Consider the following 15,181-nt stretch of genomic DNA (forward strand, 5'->3'; position numbering starts at 1 on the left):
AAGTGTGCCTATTTTGGGTATATAAGCACTATGTTAGGTCTGACAGAACGTTGTATAGTACAAATAATAAATCATTAAGCTGGATAATTTAGTAATGTAGTAGTTCTCTCAGCTTTTAAAAAGCAAGTTGTGTTACTTGGGATGGTACTGGGTCTGATCCTCAGACAGTACGGTCGCTTTATTTATTTAAATAAAAATATCGATTTATCTAAATAGAGCGACCAGTGAGCCGCCACCTCAAGGAAGGTAATGGCAAACCACCTTGAGTATATTTGTCTTGTACAGCATCTCAAATAGTCCTGTTCGGATTCGGCTATAAACTGTACGTCCCGTGTAATTGTGAAACACTGATGATACACATCACAAGTACATGCGAGAGGTAGCCGACGCTCTGTATAGAGTATGGCACTGTCATAAGTTATCCCGTGTTTGATTATAAGAACCAATAGATTCCTAAACAACAAACTTCTTTTAAAATTTTAATTTACACCTAAGTTTTAATAATTTTTCTCTTTAATAATCAATTCTACGTACTAAATTTAAAATACACCGAATAGTTATATTCGGTGTATTTTAAATTTAATCTAATATTAGAATTACTTCTAAAGTAACTGGATTTGTTTTGGAAAAGAATTATGTTAATTTTATGATTAATATCGCTGCCAAAAATACAACAACAAATTTTGTCATGCAAACGGAATAAAAAAAGTACAAAGAAACTTGAAATTAACTTGGGAACTCGAACTTGTCGAGGCTTTCCGCTTCGAAATTATTCATCGAATGCCTTCCTTTTAGCATCCCGCAGGAAACCCAACTCCTAGCATATACATTTTCTAAATTAGATGCACTAACCCACTCACGACCTCGCGATTCTGGTAGAACATTAAATGGGAGACAAACAGAGGAAATTTCTCTTATAATTAGTAGTTAATTAAATCTTTTATGCAATTATGACTATTTTGTATAAGCTTTGTTAAAACCGCTTAAGTTTAATATGCATACTATGTATACAGTGACCATTAATAAAGATATGAGAATATTTTAAACTTTCTTAACAATTCTAAAACATATTGAAAAGGATTTTAGAAAAATAGTAGAAATATAAAATTGCATTCTATAATACTTTACAATTATTATAACGTTCTATTATTTATTGCAACGAACATTTATCAAATGTTTCATAGCAGTTTTTCAGATACTGAGAAAACGTTAGGGATTTCTTAATTCCATATAATTACAGAACTATATTACTTTCATCACATTTAATGTTTTCTCTGATAAATAGTTTTTATTTCTCTGTTAAATATAACTTATCATATACCTAAGCTTCTATTACTTGTCGTCACAGGTGTCTTAAAAAAGAGACAATGTTGGAATAGCCTTGTTCACATGCTGTGTAGTAAACGAAATTTATTTCAGTATCATTCCAAGCATAACCTTTTTTTTGTTTTATCTACTCATGTTTAGGTTTGATGTAAAACATAATTTACGTATTAAACATATAAACATATATACGGTTGTATACCTGTCTATATTTTTTGTTTTTTACATTAAATATAAGATATAGATTATTTTATATTAATATTTTTTTCGGTTAGTTTAATTACAGTTTAGTTAAAAGTCAATTTATATTAAAATATATATATTTCAAATTTTCAATAATAATAATACTATGTAATAATAATAATACTATGTATTATACTAATATATTTCAAACCAAAGCAAACTTGTCATCTAAATTTCTCATATGTCCTTATATTAAGCAAATTGGATATTAAGACCGATTCAGACGTTAGGTTTCCTATGATGATTTTTCACGCAGATTTGATGACGTCGTCATCACAAATGTACCACTCTGGTCAAGATTTGCAAGCTCTTTTATAAGAAATAGGTTATAAGTTTATAAGAAACGGTTGAAACATCTCATGACTACCCGGTGTTGAGTGAGTGTTGACAAAAATCAGTATCTGCGACGGCTTTACAGAGGCTATTTCTCAATTTCCGATATCCGTCGTTCCAAAGTCATACCAGTCAGTGATGAGGTATTTTGGTGTTTCCCCATTTTCCCCACAGAATATGCATTCGCCGTTGTTTGTTAGCTTCAATCTACTGATGTGTTCGTTGAGTAGACAGTGTCCTGTTAAAAACCATATAACAATCCGAAGATTGTTCTTTCTTAAATCAAGGAAAAGCTTTCATTTTTCTTGGTTGTAAGTTCACAGAAGTTTCTACGAGTGTCTTAGACCGTTGGAGGTTACGAATAGAGTCTTCCAGGTTCTTGAGTTCAACTTTAAGTTCGTTTCCACTTGTAAGTCAGAAGGGTTCTGGCCTAGTTAGTGGAGTGTTCGCTCCTTTTCTAGCTAGATCGTTTGCTTTTTCATTGCTTTCTATCCCTTGGTGGCTGCCACAAAAAGTAGTAGGAAGACTCTATTTTCTTCGCCTAATTTGTTCAGCTTCTCTAGGTATTCCTTGACCAACTACGAATGACTAGCAAATAAGATGGATATTTCCTGTTTAGCGATATTTCTAAGATAAATTGTAGGCATCTTTGGATAGCGTAGATATCTGCCTGAAAGATGCCTGGGCAGGTGCCCATTGGTTTGGAGTAGTTAGTTTTCGGGTAAAATACTGCTATACCTGCTTTCGTTTTGGAAGCATCGGTATACCACGTTACGTTATGCTCTTTTACCTGCTGAGCAAACGTATCTCCCTTCTAATCCATTTTATTGCTCAATACTACAGTCAAGTGTTTCTGAAAGTTGTACATTCTTGGTATGTTATCCACTTGTTGGAGGAGTGGAATTTCCTTTATGAGGGTGTTCCAAGTACCCGAGCTGACAATTACTGACCAGTACTGTTTCCATCAATGACCATTCTAATCATTTGGCATAAAACTGTTCTTTGAGAAGTGTTTTTCGAAAAAGGTTGACAAAAATAAACAAATCGCATTGATTATTGAATTATTGCATCGATCTGGGGCTGGATAATACAATATCATAAGCCATCTCTGTGGAACTTTGATTTGTTACACGTATTGTGAACTTTATATAGGTCTATAATTTCGACCGGTTCCCAAGTATCTTATACTTGAACCAAGTATCTTTTACTCAAGAACCTGGAAGACTCTATTTGTAACCTCCAACGGTCTAAGACACTCGAAGAAATCAGCCTTTCATAATTTTATACTCTCTTTATGGCATACCATAAAGACGGCCATAGCCCCGCTAATTCAAATAAATAAGTGCACATGTCTATGTCAACTCAACAAGTAGTAATATAAAATGGAAAAATTATAGAATGGGATGGGGGGGGGGAGATATACAGGGTGTCCCAGGCTGAGCGTGCATTAGAAGTTTCTAGAGAACCACAATATCTAGACCGGAGATTTTTTGCACATCATTGTTTTACAACGAGATCTATCGATTAAAATATTTTCAATATGGCGGCACTTCCGGAGATACCGGAAGTTAACAGAAACTTTCTTATTTTCAATGGGTGCCCCCATTTTTTATTACATACTTAAATTCTCTGTAAAATTCTATGAATATTGATGTCAAACACTCTATGTCTAACATTAACCGTTTTTGAGAAAAAAATTATTTAACATTTTTGGACGAAAAAAACTACCTGCCACAAAAATTTGTATAGCCTAAAAGTTAAATTTAGTCATTACCACAGCCACTGTGACATAAACATGTGAAATGAACAAATTCTATGAATATTGATGTCAAACACTCTATGTCTAACATTAACCGTTTTTGAGAAAAACATTATTTAACATTTTTGGACGAAAAAAACTACCTGCCACAAAAATTTGTATAGCCTAAAAGTTAAATTTAGTCATTACCACAGCCACTGTGACATAAACATGTGAAATGAACAAATTCTATGAATATTGCTGTCAAACACTCTATGTCTAACATTAACCGTTTTTGAGAAAAAACATTATTTAACGTTTTTGGACGAAAAACTACCTGCCACAAAAATTTGTATAGCCTAAAAGTTAAATTTAGTCATTACCACAGCCACTGTGACATAAACATGTGAAATGAACAAATTCTATGAATATTGATGTCAAACACTCTATGTCTAACATTAACCGTTTTGAGAGAAAACATTATTTAACATTTTTGGACGAAAAAACTACCCTGCCACAAAAATTTGTATAGCCTAAAAGTTAAATTTAGTCATTACCACAGCCACTGTGACATAAACATGTGAAATGAACAAATTCTATGAATATTGATGTCAAACACTCTATGTCTAACATTAACCGTTTTTGAGAAAAACATTATTTAACATTTTTGGACGAAAAAACTACCTGCCACAAAAAATTTGTATAGCCTAAAAGTTAAATTTAGTCATTACCACAGCCACTGTGACATAAACATGTGAAATGAACAAATTCTATGAATATTGATGTCAAACACTCTATGTCTAACATTAACCGTTTTTGAGAAAAACATTATTTAACATTTTTGGACGAAAAAAACTACCTGCCACAAAAATTTGTATAGCCTAAAAGTTAAATTTAGTCATTACCACAGCCACTGTGACATAAACATGTGAAATGAACAAATTCGATGAATATTGATGTCAAACACTCTATGTCTAACATTAACCGTTTTTGAGAAAAACATTATTTAACATTTTTGGACGAAAAAAACTACCTGCCACAAAAATTTGTATAGCCTAAAAGTTAAATTTAGTCATTACCACAGCCACTGTGACATAAACATGTGAAATGAACAAATTCTATGAATATTGATGTCAAACACTCTATGTCTAACATTAACCGTTTTTGAGAAAAACATTATTTAACATTTTTGGACGAAAAAAACTACCTGCCACAAAAATTTGTATAGCCTAAAAGTTAAATTTAGTCATTACCACAGCCACTGTGACATAAACATGTGAAATGAACAAATTCTATGAATATTGATGTCAAACACTCTATGTCTAACATTAACCGTTTTTGAGAAAAACATTATTTAACATTTTTGGACGAAAAAAACTACCTGCCACAAAAATTTGTATAGCCTAAAAGTTAAATTTAGTCATTACCACAGCCACTGTGACATAAACATGTGAAATGAACAAATTCGATGAATATTGATGTCAAACACTCTATGTCTAACATTAACCGTTTTTGAAAAACATTATTTAACATTTTTGGACGAAAAAAACTACCTGCCACAAAAATTTGTATAGCCTAAAAGTTAAATTTAGTCATTACCACAGCCACTGTGACATAAACATGTGAAATGAACAAATTCTATGAATATTGCTGTCAAACACTCTATGTCTAACATTAACCGTTTTTGAGAAAAACATTATTTAACATTTTTGGACGAAAAAACTACCTGCCACAAAAATTTTGTATAGCCTAAAAGTTAAATTTAGTCATTACCACAGCCACTGTGACATAAACATGTGAAATGAACAAATTCTATGAATATTGATGTCAAACACTCTATGTCTAACATTAACCGTTTTTGAGAAAAACATTATTTAACATTTTGGACGAAAAACTACCTGCCACAAAAAAATTTGTATAGCCTAAAAGTTAAATTTAGTCATTACCACAGCCACTGTGACATAAACATGTGAAATGAACAAATTCTATGAATATTGCTGTCAAACACTCTATGTCTAACATTAACCGTTTTTGAGAAAACATTATTTAACATTTTTGGACGAAAAAACTACCTGCCACAAAAATTTGTATAGCCTAAAAGTTAAATTTAGTCATTACCACAGCCACTGTGACATAAACATGTGAAATGAACAAATTCTATGAATATTGATGTCAAACACTCTATGTCTAACATTAACCGTTTTTGAGAAAAACATTATTTAACATTTTGGACGAAAAAACTACCTGCCACAAAAATTTGTATAGCCTAAAAGTTAAATTTAGTCATTACCACAGCCACTGTGACATAAACATGTGAAATGAACAAATTCTATGAATATTGATGTCAAACACTCTATGTCTAACATTAACCGTTTTTGAGAAAAACATTATTTAACATTTTGGACGAAAAAACTACCTGCCACAAAAATTTGTATAGCCTAAAAGTTAAATTTAGTCATTACCACAGCCACTGTGACATAAACATGTGAAATGAACAAATTCTATGAATATTGATGTCAAACACTCTATGTCTAACATTAACCGTTTTTGAGAAAACATTATTTAACATTTTTGGACGAAAAAACTACCTGCCACAAAAATTTGTATAGCCTAAAAGTTAAATTTAGTCATTACCACAGCCACTGTGACATAAACATGTGAAATGAACAAATTCTATGAATATTGATGTCAAACACTCTATGTCTAACATTAACCGTTTTGAGAAAAACATTATTTAACATTTTGGACGAAAAAACTACCTGCCACAAAAAATTTGTATAGCCTAAAAGTTAAATTTAGTCATTACCACAGCCACTGTGACATAAACATGTGAAATGAACAAATTCTATGAATATTGATGTCAAACACTCTATGTCTAACATTAACCGTTTTTGAGAAAAACATTATTTAACATTTTTGGACGAAAAAAACTACCTGCCACAAAAATTTGTATAGCCTAAAAGTTAAATTTAGTCATTACCACAGCCACTGTGACATAAACATGTGAAATGAACAAATTCTATGAATATTGATGTCAAACACTCTATGTCTAACATTAACCGTTTTTGAGAAAAACATTATTTAACGTTTTTGGACGAAAAAAACTACCTGCCACAAAAATTTGTATAGCCTAAAAGTTAAATTTAGTCATTACCACAGCCACTGTGACATAAACATGTGGCTATCTATTTCATAAATTAAATTGTTCAAATGTCATATAATAATGGCGGTAGCTGTCATGGAATTGAGTGATTAAAAAATTATCATAAATCATTTTTTTCAAATGGAAACCCACTTTTTTTATTTCACTAATGAAACGCTTTTTCAATTCGTTACTTTTTAACCATACATGTTCCTATACCTAAAATAAATCGTTTTTAAAGTTATTTAAGATTGAGTTTGAAAACTTATATTTTTCTTGATTTTATCTAGCTTTCTTTGACATTAAATGTCAAAGGGTCAGACAATTTATTTCCATTTGTCAGAAAATGAATTATTTGAATTTCCTATAGTATAAATACTGCCTGCCCTTAAACTTTTAAAAAGTGTATTTATAAAAATATTTCTCGTATTTTCGCTCTTTAGTGATATCTAAGAGTTGATATTATTAATAATATTCCGTATGATCGAAAAAAAAAACAGCGCAAAGTTGGCACGATCTATTGAGATCTACCTCACTTGACGTTTAAAGTCCTAGACTATTGGTTAAAATCAAGAAAAATATACGTTTTAAAAGTTAATCATAAATACCTCAAAAACGATTTATTTTAGGTATAGGAACATGTATAGTTAAAAAGTAACGAATTGAAAAGCCTTTTCACTAGTGAAATAAAAAAGTGGGTTTCCATTTGAAAAAAATAATTTATGATACTTTTTTAATCGCTCAATTCTATGACAGCTGCGGCCATTATTAGATGACATTCGAACAATTTAATTTTTGAAATAGATAGCCACATGTTTTTTTCTTTATGGCACAGTGGCTGTGGTATTCACTAAATTTGACGTTTAGGCTATACACATATTTTTGACAGGCAGTTTTTGTCGTTCAAAAATTTTAAATATTTTTTTTCTCAATAACGGTTAATGTTAGATATAGAGTGTTTAATATCAAAATTTATAAAATGTTACATAGAATTTAAGTACATAATAAAAAATGGGGGCACCCATTTAAAATAAGAAAGTTGTTTACAGTTGTTATGTTGGTATTACACAGCAAAATAAAAACACTAAATCACCACAATACACCAAAACACTTTTACTTTTACACTGGACGCGCGTTTCGCTAACCATGTTAGCATCATCAGCAGATCATTATAAACTAAAATACAATCTACAAGTTGAGCGTTTATATACTCGCTCAGTGGGCACCGAGTGGGCGTGGCAAGATCTAGCCAACCGAGTCAGAGCCCACCGAGCGTAACAGTTAAATTTCCGCCACTAGAGTAGTAGGAACAAAGAACTTGAAGGAATTGGACCGTTGTCTCTGTTCATACTATCTTTACATTTATTAATTCTGATGCTTTCATAGGCATCTAATTGCCTGTAATTTGAGACTTCTTTAATTAATTTTAAATTATTAAGATCTATACAATGTTCTCTATCAACAATAATTTCACCTTCATGCAATGTTAACAATGCATGAAGGTGAAATTTTGGTCTCTTTTGATGTATCTTCGTTGTTCCCAAGTGTTCCAATTCCACATACTTTAGGCTACTTGAATGAATTACTGAACGCAAATGGTCTCGACAACAAAACTGTGATTGAATATATTGAGCTTACATCGTTATGTATGAAACAAAATTGTTTTGGGTAAAAAAAATAAAATGGGTAATCCATTGTCTCCATTTTTGGCTAACTTATTCATGAGAAGGTTTGAAGTGGAGGCTAAGAATCAGTTTGAGTATTTTCCAAGAGTATGGCTTAGGTATGTGGATGATATTTTTGTTATTTTTGACACACATTCAGACACCATGGATATTTCTAAGTTAAATAATCGTTTTCCTTCCATTAAATTTACGCAGGAAATTGAGAACAACGACAGATTACCATTTCTAGATGTATTAGTTATTAGAAATAATAATAATTGCCTGGAATTTGATATCTGTAGGAAAAACACCACTACACGCAGATATATTCCTAATGAATCATATCATAGTGTTGAACATAAAATGGCTAGTTTAAATTTCTTAGTTCATAGATACTTAGTTTTCCACTCTCCAGCGAAAGATATGAAATAGAAAGAGATTACATTAGGAATGTAGCTGAGTGTAATGGATATTCTCCTTCACTAGTTGATAAAATAATTAGAAAACGTAGGTATAGGTTAATGATTTCTGAAAATTCGACTTTTCAAGTGGAGAAAGATACGTCTAAATATTTTTCGATTCCGTTTGATAGAGAGTTATCCCGTGGTCTAAAAGGAATTTTTAAGAATGTCAATTATAAACTTGCGTATAGTGCTAACAATAAATTACAACAATTATTAGGTAATCCAATTTGCGAACATATTGTTGATAAAGAACATTGTATAGATCTTAATAATTTAAAATTAATTAAACAAGTCTCACATTACAGGCAATTAGATGCCTATGAAAGCATCAGAATTAATAAATGTAATGATAGTACGAACAGAGACAACAGTCCAATTCCTTCAAGTTCTTTGTTCCTACTACTTTAGTGGCGGAAATTTAACTGTTACGCTCGGTGGGCTCTGACTCGGTTGGCTAGATCTTGCCACGCCCACTCGGTGTGCACTGAGCGAGTATATAAACACTCAACTTGTAGATTGTATTTTAGTTTATAATCATCTGCTGATGATGCTAACATGGTTAGCGAAACGCGCGTCCAGTGTAAAAGTAAAAGTGTTTTGGTGTATTGTGGTGATTTAGTGTTTTTATTAAGTTGCTATCAACTTCCGGTATTTCCGGAAGTCCCGCCATAGTGAAAATATTTTTAATCGATAGATCTCGTTGTGAAACTATGATGTGCAAAAAATCTCCGAGCTAGATGTTGTAATTCTCTAGAAACTTCTAATGCACGCTCAGCCTCGGACACCCTGTATACCTCCTATATAAAAAATTAAACATTTTTTGTGCGTTAGGCAAATTTGTTTTATTAGCAAAATACCACTGACAAGTTGGTCTCCGTTTTTTTTTTGTTTTTTTGAGACTTTCTTATAATAGTGCAAATGGTGAAATACCCAAAAAATCAAAAACAATAGAAGTTTTTAGCGTTATGCTAAACTAGAAAGATTCGCTTTAAATAAAAGTTGTGTCTTAATAGTATTTTTTTTAAAGATATTCCCATTTCCTACTTTTCAAATTGTTTACCCTATGTGACAGACCTACCTAGATATAAAATTGAAACGATGTATTATATTTCAGTAAGAATAAATAATACTTTTTTAGAGTGTCTAAATTATTTCCATAATTCCTCAGTAGGTTGAAAAAAAATATCCAAAAAATATTCCATTATAATGCTTCTCTCGGTTTCGTTTAAAAAACCCCGAATATGTTTTTTAAATACAATCCTAAAAGCCCGTACACACCAGATATACGTATATTTCGAATTACATGCACTAAAGCACTTACCGCTTTGATGTTCCATCCGTGTATAAACTTAAAGTAGGTTGGAGCGTGTGTCATGAGAGTAAATAGACCCCAGAGTCCGCCCCATTGTGCCAAAACGTTAACCCAAACCGTCTTGTCCCTGATGATATCCGACCATGGCACCGGAGCCTAGAAATAGTAAATAAATAAATAAATGCCTTTATTGTCAAAAAATTTTACAATTTGTAGACAAAGGTAAAGTAAACAAATAAAGTAAACAAACAAGGTACACAAACAAACAAACAAAAGATAATACAAAACATTATACAAATAATATTGTCAATTTTATTGTTTAAAATAAACATTTATATAAATGTTTACAGTGTCAAAGAATAAAAAAAAAATAAAAATAATATTCAAAGTTAGTTTATAGTAAATATCAATGACCTCTAAATAAATGTCTTTCGGTGTCATTGGTAAATATAGCAATAGCAAACATTAGACCAGTGTTTACAAGATCAAATGGCAGGTGATATGGCAGGAGATGTGCATTTTTTTTCGAGTTGTATAATATTGAACATTTAACTCTAAGCGTGGGGTAGGTAGATAAAGATCTTGCTTCGCGTTCCTGAGTGGATAAGTATGAGATGGCCTTTGAAGCTGATACATGCTTACGTATTAGGCAAACGGATTCAAATATAAATAAGGAAGGAAGAGTTAATATTTTTAATTTTTTAAAAAAAGTCCTGGCAATGAGTTCTGCTGTTTAGCCCCAGTGAATATCGAACAGCTCTCTTCTGGAGCTTGAAAATGCGGTCAAACTGAGTCGCACAACACATACCCCAGAATGGAAGGGCATACCTGAGGTGCGACTCAAAAAGTGCATAATAAACAGTTCTAGCCACTGACAAGTTAAGCTCCTTAGAAACAGATCTTGATGTAAAACAGGCAGAGCTCAATTTTTTCGACATAGCTTCGATGTGCATGTCCCATTTCAGAGAATTGTCCACAACAAGCCCTAAGAATTTTACAGATTTTACGACATCAATGGTGGTGTTGTTAAGTACAAAAGGCTGCAGCGAGTTTTTATACGACAAAGCTTTAGTTTAAGAAATGTTGAGACTTAGGAGGTTCGAATCGCACCAAGATTTAATGGTGATTAAGTCATTTGATATAATCCTATGAAGTGTAGTGATGTCCTTGTTGCTCCAAGTGGAGCTAGTGTCGCCCGCAAAAAGACATATTTTGCCACTGATGTTTATGTTAGCAATGTCGTTAATAAAAAGATGAAACAAAATGGGGCATGGCACTGAGTCTTGTGGTACTCCACATTCTATTGGCTTGCTAGAAGACAACGTGGTATCTACCCACACAAGTTGACTTCTGTTGCTCAGATACGACTTAAACCATTCGAGAGATGTTCCTCTGAACCCACAGTTCTGCAGTTTATTAATTAGGATCTTATGATTTACACAGTCGAAGGCCTTAGAAAAATGACAGAAAATTGTTGCTGTAGAATGATGGTTTTTTAGGCTGGAGTAAATTTTATTAAGGAGGGGAAACATAGCGTCATTTGTGGACTTGTTGCTTAGAAATCCAAACTGATGTTCAGTAAGTATTTTGTACTTAAACAGAAAAGCTACAAGCCTTCCTTTAACCAACCTTTCTATGGTCTTAGATAGCGTTGGAAGGAGTGCAATTGGGCGATAGTTAGAAGCTTCATCTTTGTCTCCCCCTTTATGCAGAGGAATGATTATTGCCGTCTTAAGTCATTTTGGAAAAATACCATTTTGGAATGACATGTTTATTAAAGTAGTTAGGTGATTCAGAGTGCTTTCTGGCAGATTCGAAAACATTTTTAAAGTTAGCCCGTCGGTCCCAAATGAGGATTTATTTTTGATGGTATTAATTGTACTGCGAAGCTCTTCTAAAACTACGGGCAAAAAAAAACTGTAAGTTTACATTATCATTAGAAAGATATGAAAGTGGATCATGAGAAGGACATATGGTATTAGTTAAGTTTTTCGCTACATTTACAAAGTAATCGTTAAGGTTCTCAGGTGAGGTAGAGATATTGTTAGACGAAGAAGCTTTTGTTTCTCAAATCATTCACAATAGACCATGTTTCTTTAGCAACATTACCAGAATTGACTATTCTCCTGTTATAATAAAGGTCCTTAGCGGCTCTTATAGTCTTATGATAAATTTTTCTGTATAGTTTTACGTAATTGTGGAAGAAGACACTGTCTGAGAATTTTTTTAAGTGATATAATGAACGCATGCTTTTAGAAGATATGCGTAGACCTGTAGTGGTCCAAGGTTTATTATGCTTATTTTCGATAGGCCTAAGAGGAAAGGATTTGAACGCTAGACTGGTTAATGTTTTTACGAAAATAGAAAATTCGGTGTCGGCATCATAAGTAAAATAAGTAAAAATAACAATTAATACGTAATGATTATACACCGGCACGAAAACGGACACCTTAAAATTTTCATATAATTTAAAATTTTATATATTGTTAAAATTTTTATATATTGTAGCGATTTCGATGATTTTTAAACAATCTGTAGCCAAATTATTTGACTTTTTAATGTGCGTTCCTAAATTAAAAATCAAAGTTGCCATTTGTCAATTATACGAGAGAAAACAAAATGTTGATATTATGTGAAAGTTTGAAACACCCTGTGGAGTATGTTAACAAAGCAAGGAATTTAAAAATCTTTTATCATCTAGGTGTACCTTTCCTCAATTGTTTGATTTTTGGTTCATCTCAATAGCTTCAATTTTTTATAGATATATTCTCTTTTGACTAACATTTTTTCGTATTTATATGTTTATATATTTCGTATTTCGTATAACAATTTTACATTAAAAGCATAACTTTGCTGTTGGTTCTAGCCAACAGACCTATAAATAGTGTTTATGATTTATTTAATGTCTGTCTTTGAAAAATGATATCTAGTTGTCTGTTGGGTAGTTACTCTAGCAGAGATAGTTTTAAGTCCAAAAGTTGATCTCTACCATGATCAATTATTGAAGCAGCAACAGCCCATACTTTAGAATTTAAAACAATCACTAGTAGAGTAAACGTCAATGAACAAAAATAATATGACTTTTCAATGACAGTGGCATTAGAACAACGGTTTTTCGTGCCGGTGAGTGTGGTATCCTATAATTTCACATGTTCACAATTAGTTTTGGTCAAGATTATCTCATATAAAACCGTACTATGGAGATTATCTCATGTAAGACCGTTATCATGTAAAAAAGTCAGTTTAATTTATTTATTTTCTATACAGGGTGGTACACCTCATTCGCCTCGGTTGATTATACGAACACGAAAATATTTTATGTTTATATGTGGGGAGGCAATATGCACAATTTAAAATTATTTTGAAATATACAGGGTGTTTCAGAACTAAGATCCATACCAAAGTTATATTTTTTCTTATTGAACACCCGGTATTTTATTTCATTTTTGAATTCCTGTCAAAAAAAAGGCTTTTATTATAAGGGTTAAATATGTTTAAAATCGTTAGTTTTTGAGATATTTAAAGATATTTAAATTTGCATGCTACAATAGAATAGATTATTAACACGCTGTACATTACTTTACAGAATTAATCCGTGTGCTGAGTTTAAAGGTAAAGAAATAAACTTTACTGAAAAATGGCATTGCTTCCTTAAATTTATACAGGGGTATCAAAAATTGCTGATCTATTTTAAGGATTTATTTTATATAAAAACTTCAAATGCGATTCAAATGCTCTTTCAAACTATATTAGGTTTCCTATACCTATCTAGCTCAGATTTTAAATAAACAACGATTTTTAAATAAAATTGCAATAAAGATGGTTGGTGTCGCCATCATTTTCTAGTGACAGTTAGTAACTATTTTCAAAGTCGCCATTAGTTTATGGACATTATTATTTATAATTTATAACAGTTTACTTAAATTTACCTACAATAGTTTAATAAGTAAGTATTCATTATTTTATCGAGAAAAATAAAGCAGTATCTGCTGGCGGAACGAATGGATATGTTTGTAGTGATTTTATTTTGTGAGGAAAATTGCTACTTGGCCTCAAAAGCTTATGCTCAAAGGTATCCAAAAATAGGAATCTTCTTGATAAGCGTTCCTTTGAAAAACTACTTGTCCTGTTTCTCAGAGCTGGTAGCGTGGTTTATAAAAGAAACCTGTTAGGCAGAAACCTGTCATTGGAAGTGAAGAAAATGAATTTGCCGTAATTGTCTCTTTTATAGAAAATCCATATATCTACAAGTCATTGTAAAATAAATCAACGAACTGCGTCTTCGTTTTTCTTCATAGAATAATAAATACACATTTAATAAATATTATTTTTTAAACTATTGTAGGTTGTATACCAACTGGTATAAATTTAAATAAGCCCATAAACTAATTTCGATTCTGAAAATAACTAGTAACTATGTAGTAACTGTCACTAGAAAGTTGCCATGACAACACTAGCCGTCTTGGCTGCCATTTTATTGAAAAACTGCTCTTTATTCAAAATCTGAGCTAGATAGGTATAGGAAACCCTAATATAGTTTGAAAAAGCATTTGAATCTGATTCAATTTATTATAAAAAATACAGGGTGTTGTATTTGAAATAACGAAGTTTTTATGTAAAATAAATTCTTAAAATAGATCAGCAATTTTTGATACCCCTGTATAAATTTAAGGAAGCAATAACATTTTCCAGTAAAGTTTATTTCTCTACCTTTAAATTCAACACAAGAATTAATTCTGAATAGTAATGTACAGGGTGGGTCAAATTCGACGCTTTTAAATGGAAACACCTTTTTCAATAGGAGATAGACAAAAACTAATATCGGTGTCTGGAGCTCAATTTTTGTTAAAAACATGATGGTGAAAACCGCATATCGATATCTGTTACCGTTTCGGAGTTATTCGGGGTGTTTTTCAAAAATATGCATTTTTAACAAATCACTGTAACTTTTTTGCAATGGAA

General features: G+C 31.7%; 1 protein-coding gene across 1 annotated transcript in view; it reads right to left on the reverse strand.

Annotated features, from left to right (window-relative positions):
* The window catches only part of LOC115883978 (sialin), a 100,618-nt gene that overhangs the window by 41,377 nt on the left and 44,060 nt on the right, over window positions 1–15,181 (reverse strand). Inside the window, exon 6 of the mRNA XM_030902401.1 lies at window positions 10,229–10,375. Coding sequence (XP_030758261.1) covers window positions 10,229–10,375 — 147 coding nt within the window. The remainder of the gene's footprint in view (window positions 1–10,228; window positions 10,376–15,181) is intronic.

This window comes from Sitophilus oryzae, unplaced genomic scaffold (genome assembly GCF_002938485.1).
Source record: "Sitophilus oryzae breed Bouriz unplaced genomic scaffold, Soryzae_2.0 scaffold_111_pilon_pilon, whole genome shotgun sequence".
Taxonomy (NCBI): Eukaryota; Metazoa; Arthropoda; class Insecta; order Coleoptera; family Curculionidae; genus Sitophilus; species Sitophilus oryzae.